This window comes from Acipenser ruthenus, chromosome 49, assembly GCF_902713425.1.
Source record: "Acipenser ruthenus chromosome 49, fAciRut3.2 maternal haplotype, whole genome shotgun sequence".
NCBI classification, from domain to species: domain Eukaryota; kingdom Metazoa; phylum Chordata; class Actinopteri; order Acipenseriformes; family Acipenseridae; genus Acipenser; species Acipenser ruthenus.
In genome coordinates this window covers 5,628,212-5,653,350 of record NC_081237.1, presented here as the reverse complement: position 1 = coordinate 5,653,350, position 25,139 = coordinate 5,628,212, and the positions used below count along the sequence as shown (strand labels likewise).

Sequence of the window (25,139 nt, the reverse complement as noted above, 5' to 3'; positions counted from 1 at the left end):
ACTCCAATCTTAATAAAATGAGTCAGTGTTTTCATTCTTTTCTGAAACAGCACTAATCTTTAAACTGGCTCTATATAATGCGGAGTCTATGTAATTAATCAAGTGAGATCTTAATTGTACACACAGATTAAATGAGAGAGAGGGAGAGAGAGAGAGAGAGAGAGAGAGAGAGAGAGAGAGAGAGAGAGAGAGAGAGAGAGAGAGAGATCAGTGCGTGTGAGTCTCTTTAACGTGTAAATATAACAAATGCCAGGGAGAGGAATAGTGTAAAGAGTCCCAGGACAGCAGTAATTCAATCTGCCTCTCCTAAATCTGCAAACAGACCCCAGTATGTGGAGAGTTCACAGTCAGTTCAGCTGTGTTGATTGTGTGTGTGCTGTCAAGGTCTCATCAAACATATGGTGTATCGATGGCCTTCTGACAGAATCGTTGACAGGTCTGGTTGAGCGATAACAGAACCACTTGAACTCAAAGCCGGTACAGTAAGTATATACCTGAGCAATCTGTCTGGAATTTTCTGACAGGCTGTGATTGCACACTGAAGTCAGCAAGTTCATCTATACTGCTACTCAGACCGGTCTGATGCCTTGACTCATGAAACTTCACTTCTGTTTATACTTTTTTTAACCCACTTTCCCCACATAATATGTTGCCCTGCTGAAGGCATAGTGTAATAAAGCATTGTAAAGGCACAGGTACTGTTGTAAAGCCCAGAAAGGTACGGTAAAGCACATTTACAGTGGTTAACTTTTAAAAATGTGCAGTCAACACATGTCAACACATAGAGATATTTTCAAACAAAGAGTCTAAAGTTGGGTAGCGACACTAATTAACTGTAGGGATAAGGGAATAGATTTTAGAATCTACGCCTCAGAATTATCGATGATGTAAAGATTCTGGAATGCTTAAGGGCAGGATGAGAAGAGACGCAAACAGGATTCTAAAGGCGTGGAATTTGTCACAAAGAACGTTGTTTGTTCTTTTCACGCACTTGTTTTCCAGACATTACAACCAAGGGGCCGGGTTTGTAATGTGTGTTTTTTTTTTGTATTATTTTTTAAGTATTAAACTTAAAAAATAATATCTTGAATAAAAAAAAAAACCCTTTTTAAAAATGGGTACTATCTCAAAAACTGTGTCTCACAACCACGTGCTTGCTACAGTAGGCTTACCCATTTGTACCGCTCTCGTGTCATCTGAGCCAGGCCGTGTTGGCTAGCCAGTTTGTTTAGATTCTCTCGTGGTTGTTCCAGCTGCAGGCACAGCTGTGGAGCCCCGCAGTAGCTTTGCATGCTTTCCCCATGGTTATACTGTTGGCATTTACCACAGTTTACTGTGCTTTATTACACTTTGCAATGCTTTTACTATTTTCCAAATATATATATTTTATTACACTTATATTGGGAACGCCTATGTGCTGCTATCTAAAGTTCAGGCTTATAATGTGAACAAAACATTTGCAAGATTTGGTGCTTGTCACTGTTTCCCTGCAATGTTCTGCATTCTTTTTTTCTGCTTCCCATTGCCATGCTTTACAAGCGCTAACCATCATTCCTATGTTTACCAGGCTAGTCCTGCGCTTCCCTGCTTTGCTGTTGCTGAGGCACGCAGCATTGCACCTCTATATGCACGCTGCAGGGTTCTGAACTAAACTTCAGCTTCTAACAATGACTGCTGAGGAAGGAAAGCCTCTTTTTGTTAGAGGTGGGGATGCTGTAATCAGACGCACTGTGTGTGAATGGGAGTATCCTGGTATCTATCAGCTTGATCATTGTAGGCAAAACAGGTCATCTGTATTTGCTGTCTGCGACATCAGCTGACAGGCCATCACAGCAGGGGTGCAGAGCAAACCAAGAACTGCAGCTCAGGTTTAATAGGAACCGGATCCCAGGAAATCAATTCAATGCAAATCATTGAATGCAACTCCTTTATGAAAACTGAACTGTAAAAATATTTTAGCAAAAAGCACAATCCATGTCAGTCAATTTACTAGGGATACAATCTGTAAATTAAACATATATTCTATTGCTAATATTACTACTAACAATAACAACAAAATCCTCGTGTTATTCCAATTGCCTTTCAACCACGCCTTACCCGACGCGTCTTGTTTAAAGTTTCTGAATCCTGTCCCCTGGCGCTCAAACAGTTAACCCCAGCCTCCCGCCTACCTACCTCGTATGGTCACAGGAATGCATTCAGTGGAATTGATATAACCTGGCCAGGTAATGCAAATGAGAATACCCTGCGTAACAGTTAAGCCATTTCTACCTTGATCAATGTGATCAATACTACCGAGGCGACGCGTTGTGTCTGCGGGATCGAAGGCAGCTTTACTACCTCAAGTCTGGATTTATCCGTGCTTGTTTGGTGTTTGAAATAAAGTTAGTAGCTACCCGAGTTTCGTACTTCACAGCAGGTAAGCTTACAATTTACTTTCAATTAAACGGGAAGCTGCTGATGTCAAGGTGTGTCGAAACAAGTACACTTCAGGGCAGAGCGTCCGGGAAAAGTAACTCCAGATATTTTGAAGTTACTGTTAAGCGAGGATTTGGAGACAATTATAGGTTCGCTTGTAGCTGTATTCGGAGTTACATTATTATTTTTTTTTTTACAATGAAGATTAGCCGGCAGTGAAACGGTTACGGGTCTTATAATCCTGTCATATGTTATGTTTTATCTAAGATTAATAATTCTGGGTATTGTTCCCAGCAGTTACTAATCCCCCGTTTGACAACACGTGTGTTGTTGAGTTAAATGTTTAATTCTTGAGCCTGATATACTTTGTATTGACGGTACGTTAAATTTAGTTTTGCAGTTTTTTTTCAATTGGTATTATTTATTACATTTATTTCGGCCGGTTTTATTAAAGTATTTCCTCAACGAAATAACAAATTATTATTATTATTTTGTAAATGTAAAAACTGATTAAAACACCACCTCTCTCACCCACCTGGGCTATGGCAGGAGCTCCGGTATTGAATCACATTCCGAAACCGAATACTTGTTCTACCCCTGCATCCGTAATGGGTCTGTGTGCAGGAGGGTCTCGCTGCTTTCGATTTAAAAGCGATCCGCATTAAAGAATGGATCTTTGATCGCTCTCGGTGCAAGCGTAGCAGTTCCTGTAAGCATGAGTCGTCCGTTTATCAGAGCAGTAGTACTCCATACCCCCAGGGCCAGTTCTAAACTTTGTTCCTGGTTCTTAATTATTAATCCGTGCCTGCTAGTAAGAACAAAACTCTGTGTTGGAATAGCCCTGAATTTGAAGTGGAGCAGTGCAGTTGTATAACAGGGTTAGGAAAAACAGACTCCTATTGCATAGCAGCTACACTTTTTCCAGGTTTTACTGTGGGCTTGATTAGCCACAGTGTGTAGGTAACACGCTCGGGTGTGTTATTAAACTCCTAGTAAAACCAGGAATGGATCGCACTGCTATGCAGTCTGGCTCTTATTTCCTTAACTAGAGAAGTCCTGAAACCCAGGACTGGGGGCGGGGCTGGTGCGGGTTTTAAACCCTGAGGGCGGATTGTGTCTGATACTCGGTCTTCACTTTCTCAAACCTCCTTTCTCTCTCACACCTGCCCCATGAAAAGAACTCATTACATTACCCCTCATTTATCATTTGAAATTCAATGCTGGGATTTGAAAAACTCAACAAGTTTCCCGTCAGCTACTGAACACCACATTTGTAATCATTAAAAACAAAACCAGCATGTATAATTAATGATAACATTGTCATTCCAGTCCATTGTTAAGAGCCTTATGTCCGTCCCTATATTATTGCCTGCATAGAGCTGTAGCAGCCAGACTGGAGAATAAGTTAAATATACACTTTAGTCTGTGTATCCTCCCAGTCACAGAACTATTGCACAATGTTGATTACAGTGTTGCTACAACAGAGCAGTAGATCTTGATAACGCAGCTGTAGTTTTAAGCTAAACTGTCACTCACACGCCCAGTGAAATACCTGCAGCTCTCAAGACTGTTAGGGAATGTTTAATGTGAATGCTCCCTCCCTCCTTCTTTCCTTCCTGCCTTCCTTCGCCGGCTCGCTGCTTCTTGCGCTACTGGTTCTACAGCCAGGACGAGTTTCTGCCTGCCAGCTCTGGCTCCAGGTTCAGTTTCGACTCGCCGCTCTCCGGATGTTTGTGATGTGAATGAATTGTCTTGTGATTTCCCTTGCTGCTATAGGGCTTCTCTCTCAGCAGTCTACAAGACAGAAGAAAAAGAACGCGCGTGTGCCTTGCTCCGGCACTGTCCGTGCAACGCTAGGCAAACTGTTAGCTGGTTAGCATGGTACCAAATCCTGTTCTGCACAGCGTTCAATAAGCTCTCTGTTTAGACTTCCCTCCCCTCCCTCTGTGAGCAGGTACTGCCAGGGCATGCTGAATGAGTTTCATAGTTTGGGAATGATGTGGGCAGATTGCAGCATTCCTCAGTTTAGTTCAGTTTAACACTGCAAGGGAAGGAAATAAGACTCCTATTGCATAGGAGTTTTTCCCCCCTTTCCAGGTTTTAATACAAGCTTGACTGGCCGCAGTGTATTGGGATCAAGCTCAGGAGTGTCTTATTAAACTCTTAGTAAAACCAGGAATGGATCAAACTGCTACGTAATGGGAGTCTTATTTCCATTCCTGTCATGTTATGCAAGCTGAACATAATTGTCAAAGATTTTAAAAACCATATAACAAGAATGGATTCTCTTTCTGTATGGGAGTGATGCTCCGCACTGTGTGTGCTCTTGTAAATAAACCAAGCCAGCTTGCAAGTGTTTGTGATGGATGATGTGTTAATGGATTGCCTGCTTCTTCCCCCTTAGTGACCTGCCTTTATCCAGGCGAGCAAATAACCAAACGTGAAACCCTGCTGTTTCCAAGTAGGTACATTGTTATTAATGATGGGAGAAGTGAAGCCTTGTGAATCGCTGAGACCTTTAAACCACTGGTTCACCGATCCGAATCACATGACCGCTTCATGCTTTTAGTGCCATCTAGTGGTCTTTAAAGTCAAGGCATGGTTAAAATGTAACAGAGCTATCAATAATATTACGTACAGACACTATTAGTTTACAGAGAGCAATGACCTTTAATATATGATACACATTATTAAGCAGTTATTAATTCTGTTACTGAGAATACAGATGTAAATAATCACTGAAATGATGTCCCCTTGCGAATAAGCATTTCCTATCTGCCCAGTTAGTGGAGGGGTAAATTGTAATCTGCTTTAGAGACAGCACCGCAGTTCAGTGAGCATATATATAATAATATTTTAACTTTACATTCTTAAATTACTACCAAACTCCATAGAGTTCAAGGTGCCTGTAGTGAAGCAGCATTTCTGAAGAGACCCTGCCTCAGGAAATGCTTGTGATTCCACTGGTTCAGATAGAGGAGGCTTCATGCAATTCAAATGGTTCTGTGTTTGACTGGGGCTTTGGATGATTCCAATGGGAAATACATGAACTCTTCTTTTATCATTCAAACACTGAACTATTTTAATTGACTGAAGCATTTCCTGAGACACGCTTATCTTCTGAAATGTTGGTTCACTAAGTGCTAAGGCCTCTTGGACCCTTTGTAGTGCTTCATAATAATTTGGTAGTAATTAAAAAAAATGTAAATTGAATGTGTGACGCACACACACACACACACACACCCTTACTGGATTCTGACCAGAATGTGGTCAGATAATATTTGCGTCAACGTGCAACGCTCTGTCACTCGACAGTTAAAGCAGTCAAAAGGTTCCCAATACAAGCAGTTCATGTAAGCTTGTACAGCCTTCAAAAGTGAACAATGTCACGTTAGGTTATTGTATTTATTTACTTACAAAAATATTTGTCCGTACCAGCAGGGAATTGAACCCTATTTGCTCAGTTAACAGCGGTGCGATTTCTAAAGCAGATTAGTTTACTCCTCCACTAACTGGGCAGATGGGCAGTGCTTCCTAGTAGCAGTACACGTCAGCTTAGTATTAATTGCAAGGGGACGATTTCAGACTGGCTTTATAATTTTGTGTATAAAAATATTGCACAAAACGGTTCTTTTCGGCTTGGCTGAAACCGCGCACTGTGCTAGAAACTGGACTGTATCTGTAAGATCGTTACATTTCATTACCTTCAATGCTGGAGTCAAAGGATTCCTAAAAGGAGCACTCCCAGGTCACATGTAAAGGTTCCAGTGAACCTTCATGACCCTGTTTGAACCAGCTGAAGCTTCATGCCCATTTAAATAAACTAAACGCATTATTTAGACACACACAATTGCTCTGATAAGGTTAATCCCACTTGTCTCAATGATACAGCGTCCAGTATGTCTGACTAAAGCATTGTTTGTGCCTACTTTCCATTGATTGAGATCTTGCTGCCACTGTTATTCCTGGACATACATTAGCGAGACAATTTCGAGATGAAGAAAAAAATTTTAATCTGCAGCACAGTGTTTAATATGCTTCATGGCTTGCCCAAGTTTGCTATAAATAAAACAGTAACACTTTTTTTTTTTTTGCATGCTTGCTGCATTAGCTACAGAGTACAATTTGTTCACACAGATTTTTGTATCCTATTGGTAAGCCCATCCTTTTTTTAAAGAGCTTAAGGTGGCCCAGCCTGTAGAGTGTGTTCATTGGCTGTGCATTAGAACCAGGCGAGTCAGGTCCATCTTAAAAGTTCTCAACTCACGGCCTTGGAATGCCTGTGGCGAATAACAACAGCTGTGGGCGGGGCTCAGGTATCTCCAGTATGCACCTGTGTTGATCAAGGTGCTTTTGAGCTCAGAAACGCAGACCGAGGCTTTTCCTGCAGGCAAAGACCCTCATGCAAAGCGGTGCCTGATGCTTGCATGGAAGCGAGGGCTCCATTTCTGTTTTGTTAGCTGAGAGAGCTTAGGGTCGCAGTTTTTGTTTTGTTTTTTAAATCTTCAAAATGAAAGACGGCTACAAGATGAATAAAGACAGCCACTGAATTCTATAACCGGGGTGCTTCTAAAGAATATAAATAAAGGAAGCTGTGAAAATGGCAGTGCGATTCAAAGATGAGGCAAGTACAGTGGTTATTTTGTGTTCAGCTGCTGCTTGCTGGTCCAGTTGTCGGGTGTTTGTGGCCTAGCGACGCTGATAAACGTCATGTGGCAGCTGCTGGTTCTTTTGTACAGGTGTTGTGTTTACCTAGCTTTTGTTCCAGACTACAATTTTGCATTCAGCTTGATTTGAATGGCGATTGTTGAGCAGAAGTGTGTTTTGTTGTACTGTGTATTCGGGGGGGGGTTATTGAAAGGGAATCTCCTGTGGCTCTAAGTCATGCCTGAGTGAGTGCAGTCCGCCGTGCAGCTGGGTGGGGCAGGTAAGGAAACTCCTCTGGGGCTTGTTGGATTTGTTTTTTCAGCTTTTAGCCTGTCTTGTAGTAGGGTGGAGGTAGGAAGTGAGGCACAAGGGGGGCAAACTGTCTCCAAAGCTAGAGCCACAGGAAAGACTTCACACTTGTTTAATAAAACTTCTGCTTTTGGGATTTTAAAGAGATTTGGTTTCAAGAGTGACATTTCATGAACAAATGCCTTTGTGTTGAAGGCTGCGTTAGTTCTGGATTCTTTCTGAAATGTTAATAAACAAACTCTCTATCCTGTGCATAGTTGTCTGGTTTCACAGTCTTACAATGTGATTGTGGAGAATGTTTTTTACAGGTGTGTCTGAAGCACGGAGCTGCAGGTAACCCTTGTAGTGTCTCCACCTCGTTTTGCATTCCAGAAGCTTGCAGATTGTAGTAGAATCAAGTTTGAATCTGTTTTTAGTACAAGTTTTGTTCCGTAGTAAAGTTTGCACCTGATCTGAAACAGACTGGCTTCTGTGACTAGGTTAAGGCAAGAACCTCATCATTTATATCCCTGGTAAAGCAGGTGTGTCTGCTGTGGATTTGTGTTTCTTTACTATGTAAAGGAATAGAATATACACACCCTTTGGTCACCATTTTTTATTTGAATTTGTAGACATTTTTAAATGGTGTCTTTATTTTTATATAGCGCCTTTCATAGCGGACCTCCATCACAAAGCGCTTTACAGAGGCAGGCTGTGAACTGTGCATTATATGCAGAGTCACTTACAATAGGACAATTGTTCATGCAGTGACTTGACGGATATATATATTATATGATAATCGCAGGCTGAGAGCTAGAAATCATAATGAAGTTTTGCGATATATTAGTGTTTTTTAAAGTTTTGATATAAAAATAGTTTTGGGAATAGTCACTAGTGACATCCCCCAGCCACCAAAATGAAGGTTAGCTTTCAAGTTTATATTGCCAGATCTGTTTGTGTATAAAGCTCTATTTGTTTATAAAGAAGGCTAAGGTATCGCATCAATAAGGTCATGCTGACTTGTTAGAATATAGATACTAGAGACAGGGTGACTGTGCATTGAAGCCACATGAAGCCACTTTCAGGAACAGCGGCTTGAAACCTGGTTCCAGGAGACCTAGTTTGAGGTTGCAGTATCAAACCCCAAGTCTCCCCTGGTGTGCCGTGCAGCGGCCTGAAACCAAGTCTCCTGAAACCAGGTTCCGAAGGTGGCTTAGTGTTCCTTCAGCTTTAGAAGCACCCTGTGCATCCCAAATTGTTCAGTGCAGATCAGACTTGGTATATCTTAATAGAATTGTGTTTAATATCCTATTTCTAAATCCTATTATTTTTTTTCAGTTCACAGAGATGGAAGACTTGAAAATATGGGAACAATATACTATAACGCTGAACAAGGTAGGTTCAAACAGGATTATAGACTGCTTGGAGACTGTCTCGTAATAATAAGAACAGCTCAATTCATTGGAATGAATCTCCACCTAGCAGCTGATCAGCTAATAATCTGCATCAGACCCGTGCTGACCTCGCTTCTACAGAGCTCTCTGTTTATGGTCTGTGAGCCGTGTGGCTTGCGGTTCAGCCCTTGTCTTCCCATTCGATTCAAAGATCTGAGATACCAATTCTACGTAAGGTTGCACCGTTTGAGCATTAGGCTTATTTTAAGTCTTAACAATGGACTGTAATAATGATGTTACCATTAATAATAAATGCTGTTTTATTTTTTATAATGAGAACAAATGTGGTGTTCAGTAGCTGACTGGGAAAGTTGTTGAGTTTTTCAAATCCCAGCATTGAATTTCAAATGATAAATGGGGGGTAATGTAATGAGTTCTTTTCATGGGGCAGGTGTGAGACAGAAAGGAGGTTTGAGAAAGTGGAGACTGAGAATCGGAGGTAATCCGGGTTTAAAACCCACACCAGCTCCCAGTCCTGGGTTTCAGGACTTCTCTAGTTAAGGCAGGGCTGGAAATAAGAGCCAGATTGCATAGCAGTTTGATCAATTCCTGGTTTTACTAGGAGTTTAATAAGAATCACCTGAATTTGTTACCGATACACTGTGGCTATTCAAGCCTGCATTAAAATCTGGCATGGGAGTCTTATTTCCATCTCTGCTTAGGTATGTTCTTGTAAAGACCAGGTGCCAGGCGTTTGATCAATCATGCCTCTGATAAATCTGCCCTTATCAGAGCATGAATACATCTGTAGGTTTGCTAATAGGAGTGTTTCACATGAAACTCCTGGTTGCTAAACACCTGGATCATGTACCTCATTGCAGGTAGTTCTGAAAAGCAGGATGGGTGCAGGGACAGTGTGAGCTTCAAACCATGCAATATGATGAAGCAAGATGCTGTAAACAAACCCACGAAGGTCCAGCACTGGATTAAAGAACACTGGGAAGGGGAATGGGAAGGGGAGCTGGGGAGTGACCGGCTTGTTTCATTCCCAGGATTCCAAGGTGGGATTCGGGATCGCTGTCTCTGGGGGCTGGGACAAGCCCAACCCATCGTCCGGAGATCCGGCAGTCATCATTTCGGATGTGGTGAGGGGAGGGCCGGCCATGGGGAGGTTACAGTGAGTATGGGAATATCCGAGTCCTGGAGGCCAGGGATTCCTCAGCTGGGGGCCTCCTGAGGGGGGTTACATGGTTTTGAAGCTATGTTCAAATATACCAGCTGGGCTGTTGACAGTCTGCTTATTTTTCTGTTGCAATGGTGTGTCTCACTCTCTCTCTCTCTCTTTAGAGAGAGAGGGCAAGAAAGGCAACATTTGTAATAGACATAATTGAACTAGTTTTTTTCTGGTCTATAGTTTCTTTACAGAGCATAACTTTGTTTACAAGCGGCTGACAGTATCCTCTTTGTTTGAGTTTGTGCGTAACATGGCGAGCTCAGCACTGTGTTTTGGCTGAAATGAGAATGCACAAGGCAGGGCATGCAAACCAGTGGAGGAGGAGGCAGACCACAGGGGAAGCCCAGGTTCAGATCAGAACTATGCATATTGCATATATAATACTCATTTTTTGTGCAGCGTGTAACTATTCTAGTCCATGCCAATGTTAAGTAATCTACCAGATTAGATAAAGAGGTACTGTATGTTGCTTGTGAAATAAGTGACATCACTGGGATGGGGGATTGTGGGATGGATAGGGGGGGGGGGGGTACAAAATAACACTAGAAGGATCTTCATATTGACATTTCTTTCCTTTTGAACCCCCCTGGTCATGACATATTGTCACAAAATACAAAACGGTGTTTAGGAAACAAAGACGCCACCACAGTTTTGTTTTTTTCCTCAATCTGAATGATATTTTAAAGGACTAGTCCTCTCAGGAACCGCCCCCACCACTGCTGTTGTGTGATAGGGGCTTCTATTTTGCCATCAACACGCATGGCGTGCTATCTGATTATCCCAAGCAGTCTTCCTTTTGGTTGGTCCCCACTATCCTTGGATTTATAACACAGCGTATGTCATGCATGTGTTTAACCCTTTAAGATACACAAGGATTTGAGCGCTTGCTGTTCAAACAGTTTCTTCTTAAAATACATTTGAGAGCGACTCAAGAATCACGAGGAGGAAACGGACCATTTAGATGGCCCGATCCAACCAGTGAATTTTAAACCTGGTTTTGTGCACCTCATTGCAAAAATAAGGAAGTTAGCATCATTTTTATTCGTAGGGACACGCATGTACCTTGTAAGTCTCTGAGTTTTATTTCCGTCCATCAGGACCCTGGATCACATCGTCATGGTGAACGGCGTCTCTATGGAGAAAGCGACCTCCACCTACGCCATCCAGCACCTGAAGAACTGTGGCAGGACGGCCAACATCGTGAGTGCCTGTGAAAGGGTGACGAGCCCTGCCGAGGTGTATGCGGTGGTGTGGGGAATATTGGGTTGGCATGGAGGGGGGGGGGGGGGGGGTGTTCAATTTCTCCCTGTCAAAACATGTGGGAGTGTGGCTGGAGCCATGAATTGAATACATGATTAATTAAGGCTCCAGCCACAGGTGTATAAATAGGGTGATCGCGGGTGTGCGTGTTTTAAACCTGCAGTTTCCTTGTCTCCGAGTCTCCTTCCTGTTAATAACAGCCTTGTCGGTGACACTGTACTGTTGCAGTACCAAACACGCCCTGCCTGCCTTTCACCAGCCCAGGAGCTGCTTCAGAGGGCTTCCCAGAAAATCGCATCCTGGGCTGGGGTCAGCTATTAAGCGCGCTGTAGTGTAGCCAGGCTTGAAGTCTTGCCCTCTGTCTCCTGTTAGACGGTGAAGAGGCCTCGGACCATCCAGGTCCCTGTCTCGGCCCCCCGCGGCGTCTCCCAGAATTCCTCCCGGTCTGAAGACCTGTCCTTGCGGCGCGATGCCCCCTCGGATTTTGACAAGGGCTACCCAGCCCCGCGGAGGGGGTCCCAGGGGGAGAGGGCACCCCGCCCGCCCTCCGATCTCGACTCGGGCAGCGAGAGGAGCTACGACCGTTCTCCTAGCAACTCCGCCCCCACGAGATGGAGCCCCGCCCCCGAACGCAATGGGAACGTCCTGCCGCTGATGTCAGGATACAAGAGTCTCCCCAAATACGAGGACCCCTACAAACCCATCAAGGCTGTCCTGGTGAAAAAAGACCCCAAAGAAGGTATGAAACGGGGGGTGGACTCAAACTGGGGTGGACTGGGGAACTGGGGGCAGGACTGGTGATGTCACTGAAAACAGAATGGGCACTAAGAGGAGAAAATCGGCGCTTCCAATTAGAAATAAAGGCAATGAAACGAAACTGTTAATGTGTTTAAATATGATGGATTCAATATAAGAACATTACTTCCAATATTGAAAGCAATCAGATACCCTCAGCCAGGCAGACTGCAGTTCACTGCACAGCTGCAGGTGGACAGAGAAGTGCATCTCACTGTCTGTCTGAGGCCACAGACACTCGGTTCCTGATTTTAAGAGAGAGGTTAACTACACAAGGCAAGTTGCTTATGCAACCTGCTGTCCAGCATATATCATTTGAACGTGGCAGTGTTCTTCATTTCGATGGCTTGTTCAGCCCCTGCTATTCTGCGCATTTGTTTTTCAGAATTCGGTCTGAAGCTAGGCAGTCAGATCTTCGTGAAGTACATGACTCCCACGGGACTGGCCTCCCGGGAGGGGACTCTGCAGGAGGGAGACATCATCCTGAAGGTGGGGCTGCGACATACAAGCCTGGATGCAACACCCCGTTGAAACCAGGGCTTTTCAATTCCCATTCCCTTTTAATTCCAACACATCGATGAGCAAAATTGCAATCCGCAGTATTCTGTCAAAATGAGTTTCTCACAATGGCAACAGATGACTTCAATTGAAGTCGCTGTTAATTGGCTTCGTATGAAAGCTGTTATCTGTTTGTATATATGATTATTTTTTATTTTTTGATCTCCTGTACTACACCAAGTTAAGAAAGCCATGCTTTCAGACAGTATTGGACTTGATGCATGATTGTTTTTTTTTGTTGTTTAGCCCCTTGTCTTTAACGTTCTCCTCCTCCTCCTCCTCCTCCTCCCCCTGTCCCGTTTCAGATCAATGGGATAGTAACAGAGAACTTGTCCCTGGAAGACACCAAGCGCCTGGTGGCGAGGTCGGCGAGCAAGCTGAGCATGACGGTCCTCCGTGACGACAGGCAGTTCCTGGTCTGCATTCCAGAGCTGCAGGACAGCGATGTTGCGAGCAATGCCTCCTCTGAGCTCGAGGGTAGGAGTCTCTTTAATATTAGTGCTGATACTCCTACCCCATAATCCTACTCCTACTACGAACTGCCTTTTGAAAAATGTTTGTAAATAAATCTGTTCATTGTGTTGATTAGAAAACAGGAAATGTGTCCTCCCCTCACCTTTACAATCAAGCACCACTCAAGGGCTAGTTAACTTCTGCATTGAGTGTTTTAAAAGCTGATTTGGAAGTTAATTTAATTTGTTGACATTTGTACTGCTGTACCGAGGTCGTAAATTGACAAGGAAATATTTGAAGTAAATTGCCATTGATTGATACTCGATTGCAAAGGTGAGGTAAGGACAGCATTTCTCGTTTTGAAATCAACACAGTAATGAATGGATTTATTCAATAAAGAATTTTAACAGTTGAATAATTTAATTATATTAAGTTTCATTCAGTATTTTTGATTTGCGACTCCTGCTGGCGAGATGACCACAAATGCAGACGAGCCCGGCTCTCTCTAGTTGTGGTTGTGGCAGAAGTCCTGGATTTCGTAGTTAATACTTTGCAAGCACTAGTGTTCATGTGTAAATGAAGGACCACAGCGACTGCCGAGCAGGCAGACCTTTTTATGATACCAAAGTTTAAAACCGTGAACCCCACACTTTACTCTCCCTTGATAGTTTATTTAATTGTTACACTGATTTTTAACTGTTGGCTGCTGTTGAACAGCTCATCAAAATATGACTTATTAGTGTATTTATTTCGTGTCCATTTCTGGTAGACACCAGGCTGCAGACTGTTTTCAATTTAAGTTATTTTGATCACTTGACTAGACGCCAGTGGCTAGAGGCCCCAGACCTGCGGTAAATTATGTGTTTTTTTTTTTTTAAAGATATTTCAGATCTTGAGTCGGAGTTAACCCTGCCTCCACCTCAGAAGAAAGACCTCCAGGACAGCAGGGGGCAGCACAGCGAGAGGTAGGGAATACCTGCAGCGTGTTTATTCACGCGGACTGAGCGCTAGCAATATTATTACTGGTCCTCCTTGTTTCTGGGACAGATCTTTTAGTTCTGTGCTTGAAATATTGCTGCTGCGGTGACTTCCTGGTACCTAAACACTTCCTGTGTTCCAATTTGGGGCTAACAGACGTCCCGGGAAATCATCGTCCCGGGTGGAAGCGGCCAAACTGTTAAATCATCCTGGTTTTGCTATTGTATTTTCTTACAAACCTGTAGTAGTGTGCAATATATTTTTAATCGCATGTTTAATGTCTGATCACATTTTTCTAAGCTGGCTTTTTATAAATGTTTTGGTCAGATGACAGTAGGAAGAAAGCGATGAATTATGGCTTGTAATCAATACACTCCATGATTTAACTTTTAAATGATGATTATGTTCAATTATTTTAACTGCTTCAGAGTTGCTACACTGGCAAAGAAAAACCCCTGTTTTTTCACTCTAGAAATCTGGTAACCCTATTCCAACTCAAAGAAGCGCAGTAAAAGAGGGTTAAAATCAGAGGTTAGAAAATGGATTTTGAAGCATCGGTTAGCACTCCTTTTTAACCTCCAACCAGAGCACTTAATCCACCCCAGTATTAGTTCTTCATGTTTTATTTTTCCACACTCTGCTGTGGTTTCTTCTATCAGAATCCGGGCTGAACCGATGCAGCCGGACCTCCGTGCAGCACGGTACCCAGACAGGACTGACCACCCAAGAGGGGTCTCCACTGCGGGGCGACATCCGAATGGAGGTGGGTCTGGAACAAAGCTTAAACCCCCCAGGAGGAATGAAACGGCATGAAGTTTGATATTTGTGAAACCCTTTGATCAGTTGTCTTGAACAGTTTTCTAATTAATTAATTCCTTCTTTTTTTTATATTTAGACAATTCAGACCCCGATTCGGATCGCACGCCCTCCCCCTCCCCACCCCGAAAAAAAGCTATCCAGAACAGCAGGGGGCAGCACAGAGAAAGGTAGGACTGCACTGAGACTAGCTGCTCTGCAATATAATGGGAGGGGGGAGGGGGGGAGGGGGGGGGAGGGGGGAGGGGAGGGGGGGAGGGGGGGGGAGGGGGGGGGGGGGGGGGGGGGGGAGGGGGGGGAGGGGGGGGGGGGGGGGGGGGGGGAGTTAGATCTGCAGTCTCCATAAAAATGAGATGTGCAGTATAGGGTCTGAGCAATCCTGCCAGCGAGATTCTGTGCACACTAAAAGCTAAAGCAGGGGTTCATTTGTAAACAGAAAGGTACCAGATCTTATTTAAGGAAGAGGGATATCATTTTTATTTATCAATCTAATGCACTGTCCTTGATTTACAGTAGCTCCCACATGTGCTTGTGGATCAGGGTTGCGTGCCTTGTTGTTGATACCTGTAGCTGCGTGCCGATCTGTGCCTCGCCGTGCTTTAACATAATCTTCATACGGTTCATCATTTGAAAACTGTTCACTTCTCAAATTAAAAAGGTACTGGATATAGGGTCCGGCGCGATCCGGCACAGGTGAACCCCTGAGCTGAAGTATGAATCGAGCTGCTGTATGCAACAGGAGGCTGAGCACGAGCGTGCACACGCACACTCCCAGCAAGCATCCTAACGTGCATCTGCACAATGAACCTGATTTCTCCCTCAGAACCCGGGCTGAACCTGAACAGGCAGCGCGCGCCTCCGACAGTGCCAGCTTGCCAAGAGTGCTGCCAGCTGTGATGAGGCGCCCTGATGAAGGTGAGTCTGGGAGTAGAAACCACCAACCACAAGAACAAAGGCCACGGAATTAAACACTTGGCTTAGATTTGATTTTATTGCTTGATAATGCAATGCTTTTGTAACTAGCTGACACACATTGAATGCTTCTGTGTGGTGTTGTTCCCTACACCCTGGCTAATCCATTTTTTATTTTGTTTAAATGTAGAGGATTCGGATTCGGATCACACCCAGTCACCACCACAGAAAGACAGCCGAGACAGCAGGGGGCAGCACCGAGACAGGTAGGACTGTTTTACCTGTTTAAACCTGGAGTGACATGGCCCTCCAGGACTGTGATTGGACACGTCCTGTTGTAGGAGCTCAGCTAGCTCTGTGATTGGCTTGATTTCATAGATCAGCTCCCGCCCGGAAAATGAGAAGTCGCCAGATGTTTTCTTTTTACTCTCAGTTCATTGCAACGGGGAATGAGATTAATGGCGACAGATATGGGGACAGATAAAAACCTCTCCTAGTCTTTGTATAGGGACATGTGGAAGATGCAAATGCATGATGAACCTGTATGAGGATACAATTTTTTTCCTATATAAAGCAATGGGGGGGGACACTACACATTTTCATATAAATAATGTGTCCAAAACTACTTTTCTACAGCTATTTATTTATTTTTATTTCTCCCTCAGAAAACGGCCTACCTCCAAGCAGTCGGATGTCCGTGAAGCCAGGGACGCTGACAGGGCAAACTTCCCCAGATGGAAGCGTCCTACCGAAGGTGAGTCTGGAGCAGCTGAGCCCCACCCCCCCATCTGCTTTATCAGAGCATTGTGTGAATGCGTTGTGAAGCTTGGATACCTTACTGTGATCATCTTACTTATAAATACTATCCCTTTTTTTTTTTCTTTTTTTAAATCTAGATTTGTCTGACCCTGGCTCAGAACCCGCCCCGTCTGAACACACCGCATCCCTACCCAGGGAAATACACAGCCAGGACAGCAGGGGGCAGTACAGAGAGAGGTACAACTAGTTTAGTTACACCTAAACGAAATCGTTAGGCTGAGCCATGTATTGTTCAGGAATGGCAATAAGACTCCCGTTGCACAGCAGTTTGAGCCATTCTTGATTTTACTAGGAGCTTTATAACAGACATCAGCTTGTTATGCTATGGCTAATCAAGCTTGTGGTACACGTGAACTGCATTACTGTCGAACGTCTCTTGTGAAAGCTTCTGGTTTCTCCCTCAGAATCCGGCCTCAATCCGCGCACGACTCCGACAGTGATAGCCTTCCAAGGGTGCTTCCAGTGCCGCTGATGAGGCCTCCTCCGGACCATTCGGATCTCGATTCGGAACGCACCCCTTCCCCGCCCCGCAGGGACGACAGCCTGGACAGCAGGGAGAAATTCAACGGGAGGTAGGATTGGTTTACAATAACATGCTTAAACTAATATTATAATAAATTGGACTAAATTTGCTTCACCAAACCTGTATTGCACAAACCTGTTGCACAAATATTTCTGTACGCAACAGCGCCATCTGCTGCTCGTAGCTGTACTGAACAGTGTGACAGAGGAGCGGTCAGCTGGAATATGTTCCTCATTTAAAGTCTTCTCTCTGGTTTCCAGGCTGCCTCCCGCTCCCAATGGGAAGATGCTGGCGGGAGTGGAGGTGAAGGAAGCCCCTGCAGTGTACGGTGCGTACACAGGACCTCCCTGTAAAGGAGACCTTCGGTAGCTCAGATGAATGGGCTTGGTCACCCTTTGACTCCGTTGATGGAATTAAACAGAGCCTGGCTCATGGTGACCTAGTGGTAGAGCTGAGGGACTGGGAGAGATGTGGATATACTTGTGGTCCCAGGTTTTTGGCTGGTGGTTGCCGATCGGGGGAAATTCTCTGTGGGGTGTGGTGTAGGGATTTATCGCCATCTTGTGGAATTTTATGGAATTTTTTTTGCCTCTTGTTCAGCTGCGAAGGAAGATGAGCCAATCTATTGCCTGCCCCCAGAATCCCCTCCAAGACGGAGGGTGGAACCTAGAGAAGAGCCAAACCTGGGGTAGGGTTGACAACCGTCCTGGATTACTGGTTGAGGCAATTAAGTTATTGAATGTATTTGCACATCCTGGTTACATTCATTTATTTGGCAGAGTCCTTTATCCAGGGAGTTCTGTTACACTTTAAGGACTAGAGGCGTTTTTTAAATTTTTTTTTATTTTTATGGCACATCAGAACTTTTCAGACAATTCCCTGCCTGAGGTTAGAGCGCTTTTTCTTTCTTTTTCTCCTCTCTCTCTCTCTGCAGGTACAGCTCTGATCTCAAGCGCATTGGCTTCGTGAAGGAGGACAGCGTGGGGCTGCGGCTGGCCGGAGGGAATGACGTGGGCATCTTTGTGGGAGGGGTGAAGCCGGGCAGCCTGGCCAGCCAGCAGGGCATCGAGGAGGGAGACCAGATCCTCAAGGTCAGCAGCTACCTGGATACGTCATTCCTAGAGAAACTCTCCTGTGTCTGGTTGTAGGTATGTTTTTTGTTTTTTTTCGAAATGCATAACCCCTCCTCTCTCTCTCTCTCTCTCTCTCTCTCTCTCTCTCTCTCTCTCTCTCTCTCTCTCTCTCTCTCTCTCTCTCTCTCTCTCTCTCTCGGCAGGTGAACGATGTTGATTTTGGTTCCTTCACTCGTGAAGAGGCAGCCCTGTACCTCCTTCAGATCCCCAAAGGAGAGCAGGTCATCATCCAGGCCCAGAGCAAACTGGACAGTGAGTAGAACCCGGGTCCTGGCTTTGGGAACGTTTAAGCCGTCTCCTTCCTTTTCACAGTTCAGTGTAATGATAAAGTCCCAGCCTATGTCTGGGCTGGAGGTAACTCATTGCACAGCGGTTTGATCCATTCCTGGTTTTACTATGAACTTAATAAGACATACCTGAGCTTGTTACCTGTATGCTGTGGATAATCAAGCTTGTATTTAAAAACTGGAATGTGTGAAACTGCTATGCAACAGTATTTTAATCCCTGGTTATTTAAACACTTCAATATTGACAAAGCATAATTTTTGATCTTTGTGAAGCTCCAAGTATAGAACAGTTTCCAAATACTATTTCCGTCCCTATGTGTCCATGTTAATGAACAATTAACCAGACCCCCCCCCTCTCAGTTTACCGGAAGATGCTGCAGTCCAACGTGGGAGACTCCTTCTACATCCGGACGCACTTCGACCATGAGGGAGAGGGTCCAGGCACCCTGAGCTTCACGAGGGGGGATGTCTTCAGAGTGCTGGACACCATGCACCGCGGCAAGCTGGGCACCTGGAGGGCAGTGCGCATGAGCAACATCCTGCAAGAGGCAGACAGGGGCACCATCCCCAACAAGAGCAGGTGAGTGCAGGAGCCCCCTCTCCCTCGCACTGCACTGCCCAGCCCTGTCCACCTGGGGAATGACGGGCCACTACAGCCATGTGTGTGTTGAGATTCTAGTGTTCTGCTGTCCTGTATAGGGTAGAGCGGATAGGAAGTGTGTAAGAAGCTGTGTTTTAAGGTAAAGGTGCATTCTTGAATCGTACCTATCATCGCAATTACTAGTCTCTCTACAGGGATGTAACTCCCATTACACAGCAGTTTGATCCATTCCTGGCTCCTGCTACACTTGCAGCTGTAGGATGTTATAAGCATCTCCATAGCTAAGGAAGCTAAACCAGAACAGGGATGGAAATAACGCTCCCGTTACATAGCAGTTTGATCCAATCCTGGTTTTACTAAGACACACCTGAGCTTGTTACCGATACACTGTGGCTAATCAAGCTTGTAGTAAAACCTGGAATGGGTGAAACTGCTGTGCAATAGGATTCTTATTACCAACCCTGTCTCCAGTTACTCAGCTCTAGCTGGTTGGGCTTCTGTGCGACTGATTTGTCCTGCTGTCTCTCTCCGTCCCGTCCTCGCAGAGCAGAGCAGCTCGCCAGCACGGAGCAGACGCAGAGAAGCAGCGGCAGCAGCAGCAGCACCCCCTCCTCCAGGCTCCGCGCCGAGTTCTGGAAGCTGAGGGGCCTCCGAGGGGCCAAGAAGAGCAACCGCAAGAGCCGGGAAGACCTGTCGCAGCTCACCATCCAGGGCAAATTCCCCCCTTACGAGAAGGTGTTCCTGCGGGAAGGTGAAGTTCACACAGAATCTCGTTTTGATCGTGAAAAACTTGACTCTGGAGGTTGCAGCATGCAGCTGGTCCTGCCTTTTGATAAACTGCAATAAAATTAGATTGGACTTTAATGGTAATTTAGCCATACCCAAATACTGGGGCACTGAATTCTCTGCCCACTGGATTCCTCAAGGAAGGTATTTAATTTGATGTGTTTATGTACAGGGTTTCAGAAGCGCCCTTGTTTAGGTGTATTATTGAAATTACTTGGTATGTACTCTGAACCAGGCTTGGGGTCAAGTCCTGTTTTTCAGTTTTCAATTCCTTTTTTAAATTTCCCATTCCCTTGAAAGCAGTTGAACAATCACAGCAATTATGTCTCGGAAATATCAATTATAATTCAAATGTTTAGGTGCCGTTTTTATTAAAATCAACAAGTTAAATTTTTTTTTTTTTAGCGACATTCAAGCGTCCCATTGTCATCTTGGGTCCTCTGAGCGATGTTGCAATACAGAAGCTGTCCACAGAAATGCCTGCAGAGTTCCAGACAGCATGTAAGCAGCACAGTACCTCCCATCCATTAACAAGCTCTTTCTCAGCTGGATTTTCTTACTGCCTGTAACACCACTCTGTTGCTGTCTCCCTCTCTCTTCTAACAGTGATGGTACCCCGCAATTCAGAAGAGGGGTCTTCATCTGTGATCAAACTGGAGACCGTGAGGCAGATCTCTGAGCAGGTCAGGAGAAAGACGAGGGAATGAAGTTCCACAGAGGAGGGCCAGTGTGCTAGTAATAGTTTATTTAGGAGTCCTGAATTTGGATACTTTTTTGGGGGGGGGGTGTGTCCAATAGTTTTGCATCACCGAGAATTTTAGGATTGAGACGAAATAAATAAAAAAAACTATATGAACACAATTTAGATCTTTTTTTATTTAACATGTGTCATGTAATCAAAGAAACTACAAAATGATCCTGCAAGCGTCTACCGGAAGCCATACTAGCAGTACAGTATTTCATGTTCAAAACGATCAATGTGGTAAAACTTTAAGAAACCAAGTAAAGTAGACAAGGCTGTTTCTGAGCTGAAGAGTTCAGTCTCTCACTCTGTTCCCCCCCCGCCCCCTGCTCAGGACAGGCACCCCCTGCTGGACATCACGCCCTCTGCTGTCGAGCGGCTGAACTACATCCAGTACCACCCCATGGTGCTGTTCCTGGATCCGGAGAGCAGGCAGGACGTGAAGGCCATGCGGCAGCAGCTCTGTCCCCAGTCCAACAAGAGCTCCCGTCGCCTCTACACCCAGGCCATCAAGATGAGAAAGTACTGCCCCCACCTCTTCTCTGGTAAACGAGCCTTCCGGTTTGATCAGGGATGGAGAGAACTCCCATTGCGTAGCAGTTTGATCCGTTCCTGGTTTTACTGTGAGTTTAATAAGACACACAGGAGCTTGTTGCATACACACTGTGGCTCACCAAGCTCGTAGTAAAACCTGGAGTGGGTGCAACTGCTATGCAATAGGAGGAGTCTTTCCTTCCCTGTTGATTTATCTGATATCTCAAGAGCACCTTCTGTTCTCCTGACATTCCACAGATCAGATGAAACATTCATAGCAGAGCTGAGGCGATGGCAAACGATTGGGGAACAAAGTACCACAGAAGAGGGGCAATTTTAGTTCTTGGTTGACTTGTTCAGGTTAATATGAGCCTATTGTAAGTGGTAATTTTAGCTGTCCAGTTGAGATTAGTTAATGGATTACTCCAGTCTTGTAATGCAGAATAGAGATCTGGCTATCGATTGAATGATATTGGGCTTCATGCACAGTACTGGAAGGTCCTTTAAGGAGTGTTTTTTATTTGTTTGACTTCTTTGTATGAACCAATCTGTGAGTAAGCCAGCCTGTCTCTTTGCTCCCCCCCCCCCAGCGAGGATCCCGCTCCTGCCCGACTCCAACGTCTGGTTCGAGATCCTGAAGGACCGCATCAAGGAGCTGCAGGCACGACCAGTCTGGTTCTCCGAGGACAAGGTGAGCAGAGCGGGGAGGGGAGCTGTCCGTCTGCCTCGCCCCGGGTGCTGGGCTGCGGGCTCAATATTGCAATGGAGCAACTTGCTAATATAAGTTCTTGAACTTGCTGTCCATGCAGATCAGTCTATAGAAGCAAAGCGATTTATTTATGAAGTTGTTATCCTTTTGTGAGCAGAGTTGGGGTCGGATTCCTGTTTTTCAATCCCAAGCCCTTTTTAAAATCCATTCCAATTTCTTCGAAGGAATTGATAGTTTAGATACAATTGCTGTGATTTGTTAAGCTGCTTTCATTTGAAGCCCATTGAATTGATTAAGAGTTCAGTTGAAGCAATTTGTTGCCACTGTGAGAAGCTCATTTTAACAGAATACTGCTAATTGCAATATCGATCGATGGTGTGTTGGAATTGATTTAAAAGGGAGTGGGAACTGGAGTTAACCCCAACCCGGACTCATGTTTACACAGCATGCTGCCTACATGCCTGTACTGCAGCCTCCTGCCACTGTTTCATCGTCTCTGTGTTTGCAGGCTGAGAGCGGAGAGGAGGAGGAGGATCTCGATGCTCTGAGTCGCTCGCGCTCCACAGACTACCTGAGCTGTGACAGCCGAGCCACCAGCGACTACGAGGACACGGACGGAGAGGCGTGCACCGACAACGAGCTGGACGAGGCCTTCGAGGGGCCAGCCCTGGGGCGCTCCTCCGAGCCGGCCCTCCCTCACAACTCGGAGCCGGCGCTGGCCCGGTCCTCGGAGCCTGCCTGGGAGGAGGAAGACAGCTCCCACAAACCCTACAGGACCCACAGCTACAGCGCCGAGCCTCGGGTCTGGGTCAGTGCCCCAGGAGCAGATCGACTGACCCCAGAGCTGGAAAGCGCTCCCCCAGATCTCCGAGAGGTCCCCGATCATCGAGGGGTTCCCGACCATCCAAAACAGGTAACGTTTCATCTCTCTCTGCCTCAATCACGACATGCACGGTCAGGGATGGAAATAAGACTCCCATTGCATAGCAGTTTGGTCCATTCCTAGTTTTGCTATTAGTCTCGCCTATTTATTTATTTATTTATCTTTTTCTAAATACTTAATCCCACTCATCCCGATGATGCTGCGTACAGTTTGTTTATATTTTCCATTGATTTTAAGAGATCTTGTTGCCACTGTTTTTCCTGGACATGCTTTGCATAAGGGTTGGAATTCATGCTAGTTCACATTTTAATCCCCTCCTTTTTCAGGTCTAAAATGAAATGAGGTCAATGTTAAAATTTTACAGGAGGAATAATAATGATCCTGTCACCCTTTCTTACAGCCCAGCTTCTCACAACCTCAGGGACAGCAACAGAGACTTTTCGGGGGGTACGTTTTTATTTATTTATTTTATTTATTATTTATGATTTTTTTTCCAAACATGTTTTTTGTGCACATTCCTACCTGTAAAGATGTGTCCTGTATATTTTGTATTACCTGACCCCCCCGCTCTCTCCTCTCTCTTCTGCAGGGCTATAGACCACCAGGCGGTGCTGTGGAGGCGGCCTCAGATCAGAGGCAGCATGAGCTCCGAGGAGGAGGAGGAGGATAAAGACTTTGACTGGGGCCCGGCCACAGACCTCTAGGACCTTTTTATACAACTCCTACCACTCACAGAGAGAGAGAGGGAGTGGTAAACATTAGCACAATCTCCTTCCATTGGGATGCTATTTGACGATGGCTTTATGAGAGCATTCGAATAAGTTGTGAAGAGGATAAGCGTTTTACAAAACTCTGTTTCTCCTTCCGACTCACACTCCCAGTTGTGGATCATTCTTTGCCTGCCAGCATTGCATTTTAAGTGATGAGACTTCTTCACCCCACCAGACTTCAACCAAAACGAGGTTTGCTGAACTGGGGTTATAAAAAAAAGTTAAAACTGGACTGGAATGGTCCACTAAGACCTAAAGACTGAAGCAAACCCTTGCAATCCAATAACTAGAAAACAAAACCATGCCATCCAATTATCAAATGCACAGGTGAGGTACTATTAGTGTAAACCTATTCTCTGCAATTGCAGCAGACGCTTGGCAGATTTCTAAATTCGGTTTACAGTCGTGGCAAGGCATTTTGGGAGGACGGTTCAAGATTCATAGTGCCTCCTGTACACATGCCTCTAAACGGCCATCCGGGACTTGAAAGGAGGATTAAAAACTCTACTGCTGCCCTTTTAAAAGGGAGCTGCATGTTTGGAAATGCAGTGCACGGTAGCTATGGACAGATCTCTAAAGGAGGACAAGGAAAGAAGCTGCTTGCCAGCGCCCAGGACGCATAATGTGCCTTCCTACCTCTTCTGCTCTGAATCATCCTCTGATTGCACACCTTGGCTGTGTGTATTCATATCTGGGCTATTTAATAGGACATCTGTTTAGCCTTTGGCACAGCAGTCAATCAAATTGCTTTTTAAATGCATGCGAGTCGTGCCTCCAGATGTATCGGATGATGTCGCTGCCAAGCTCAGTTTTAATGCTCATGTCTTGACTCCAGATTGTATAATGTTTGTTCGTTTCCTAACCCAGTTCGTATTAAAGTGGGTGTTTTTCCCATTGGAGAAAAAAGCCTTGCGTCACGTGGCTTGATGTTTCTCATTTCCATGTTAATGTCATGCATTTAAAAAAAAAACTGTTTTTAAACATACGCTGGTATATGCTTTTATAATAAATACTCCAGATTCATTTTTAACTATTTGTTTTGGATTGTGGTTCATTTTGAATGGAAACACACCGCTGTTGCATGTTCCCGCCATACCCTCCAACTGTAACGATTTTGTCCGGTACAATACCGGCTATCTTACTGTGGTGCCGGATCCTCAGATGGACACTAGAATCTGAAATCTAGTACTGCCAAACTTCGAGAAAGTAAACCCTATCTCCATAACATGATTCCTGTCTGTAGCTGTATTTTTGTGTAGCTTCTATAGTTTTAAAAACCAGAATATATGCAAACAGGGAAGATGTATACGTTTGTGATTCTTAAATCTCTTGTGCACTATTGGCATGAATACAAGGTTACCGTCATGCTGGACAGAATTTTGGCTCTCTTCAGTAAAAAAAATAAATAACTGGGTTATTAATGTGTATGTAAATAATGTACATTAAACTCCAATAGAGCGTATTTTCTTAAGTTTATTTACAACCTAGTACGTTTGACAATAAAAAAAATAGGATTAACTGAATAAATAAGTTACAGTAAAATTAAAAGCAAAAAAACGGAAACTATATGATGCGAGACTGTTTTCAGTTGTAAAACAA

At 44.7% G+C, this 25,139-nt stretch overlaps 1 protein-coding gene across 4 annotated transcripts; it reads left to right on the top strand.

Moving 5' to 3' along the window:
- Positions 1 to 2,144: 2,144 nt before the first annotated feature.
- On the top strand, positions 2,145 to 24,570 carry LOC117401242 (tight junction protein ZO-3-like). 4 transcript variants are annotated; one of them, XM_059014847.1, is made up of 29 exons: positions 2,232 to 2,419; positions 4,823 to 4,879; positions 8,692 to 8,748; positions 9,800 to 9,924; positions 11,079 to 11,181; positions 11,614 to 11,980; positions 12,422 to 12,525; positions 12,900 to 13,071; positions 13,928 to 14,012; positions 14,685 to 14,788; positions 14,921 to 15,011; positions 15,665 to 15,756; positions 15,944 to 16,019; positions 16,419 to 16,507; positions 16,650 to 16,749; positions 16,977 to 17,144; positions 17,356 to 17,423; positions 17,696 to 17,783; positions 18,030 to 18,186; positions 18,372 to 18,480; positions 18,876 to 19,095; positions 19,662 to 19,867; positions 20,308 to 20,403; positions 20,509 to 20,585; positions 20,979 to 21,189; positions 21,769 to 21,869; positions 22,396 to 22,800; positions 23,171 to 23,217; positions 23,360 to 24,570. In XM_059014847.1, exons 3-29 carry the CDS (start codon positions 8,701 to 8,703, stop codon positions 23,472 to 23,474), a joined length of 3,624 nt encoding a protein of 1,207 aa, XP_058870830.1. In that variant the 5' UTR covers positions 2,232 to 2,419; positions 4,823 to 4,879; positions 8,692 to 8,700; the 3' UTR covers positions 23,475 to 24,570. The 4 variants fall into 4 exon arrangements, with proteins under 4 accessions (XP_058870831.1, XP_058870830.1, XP_058870829.1 ...); XM_059014848.1 differs by lacking the exons at positions 2,232 to 2,419; positions 4,823 to 4,879 and adding an exon at positions 2,145 to 2,225; XM_059014846.1 differs by lacking the exon at positions 4,823 to 4,879.
- The last annotated feature ends 569 nt before the right edge of the window (positions 24,571 to 25,139 follow it).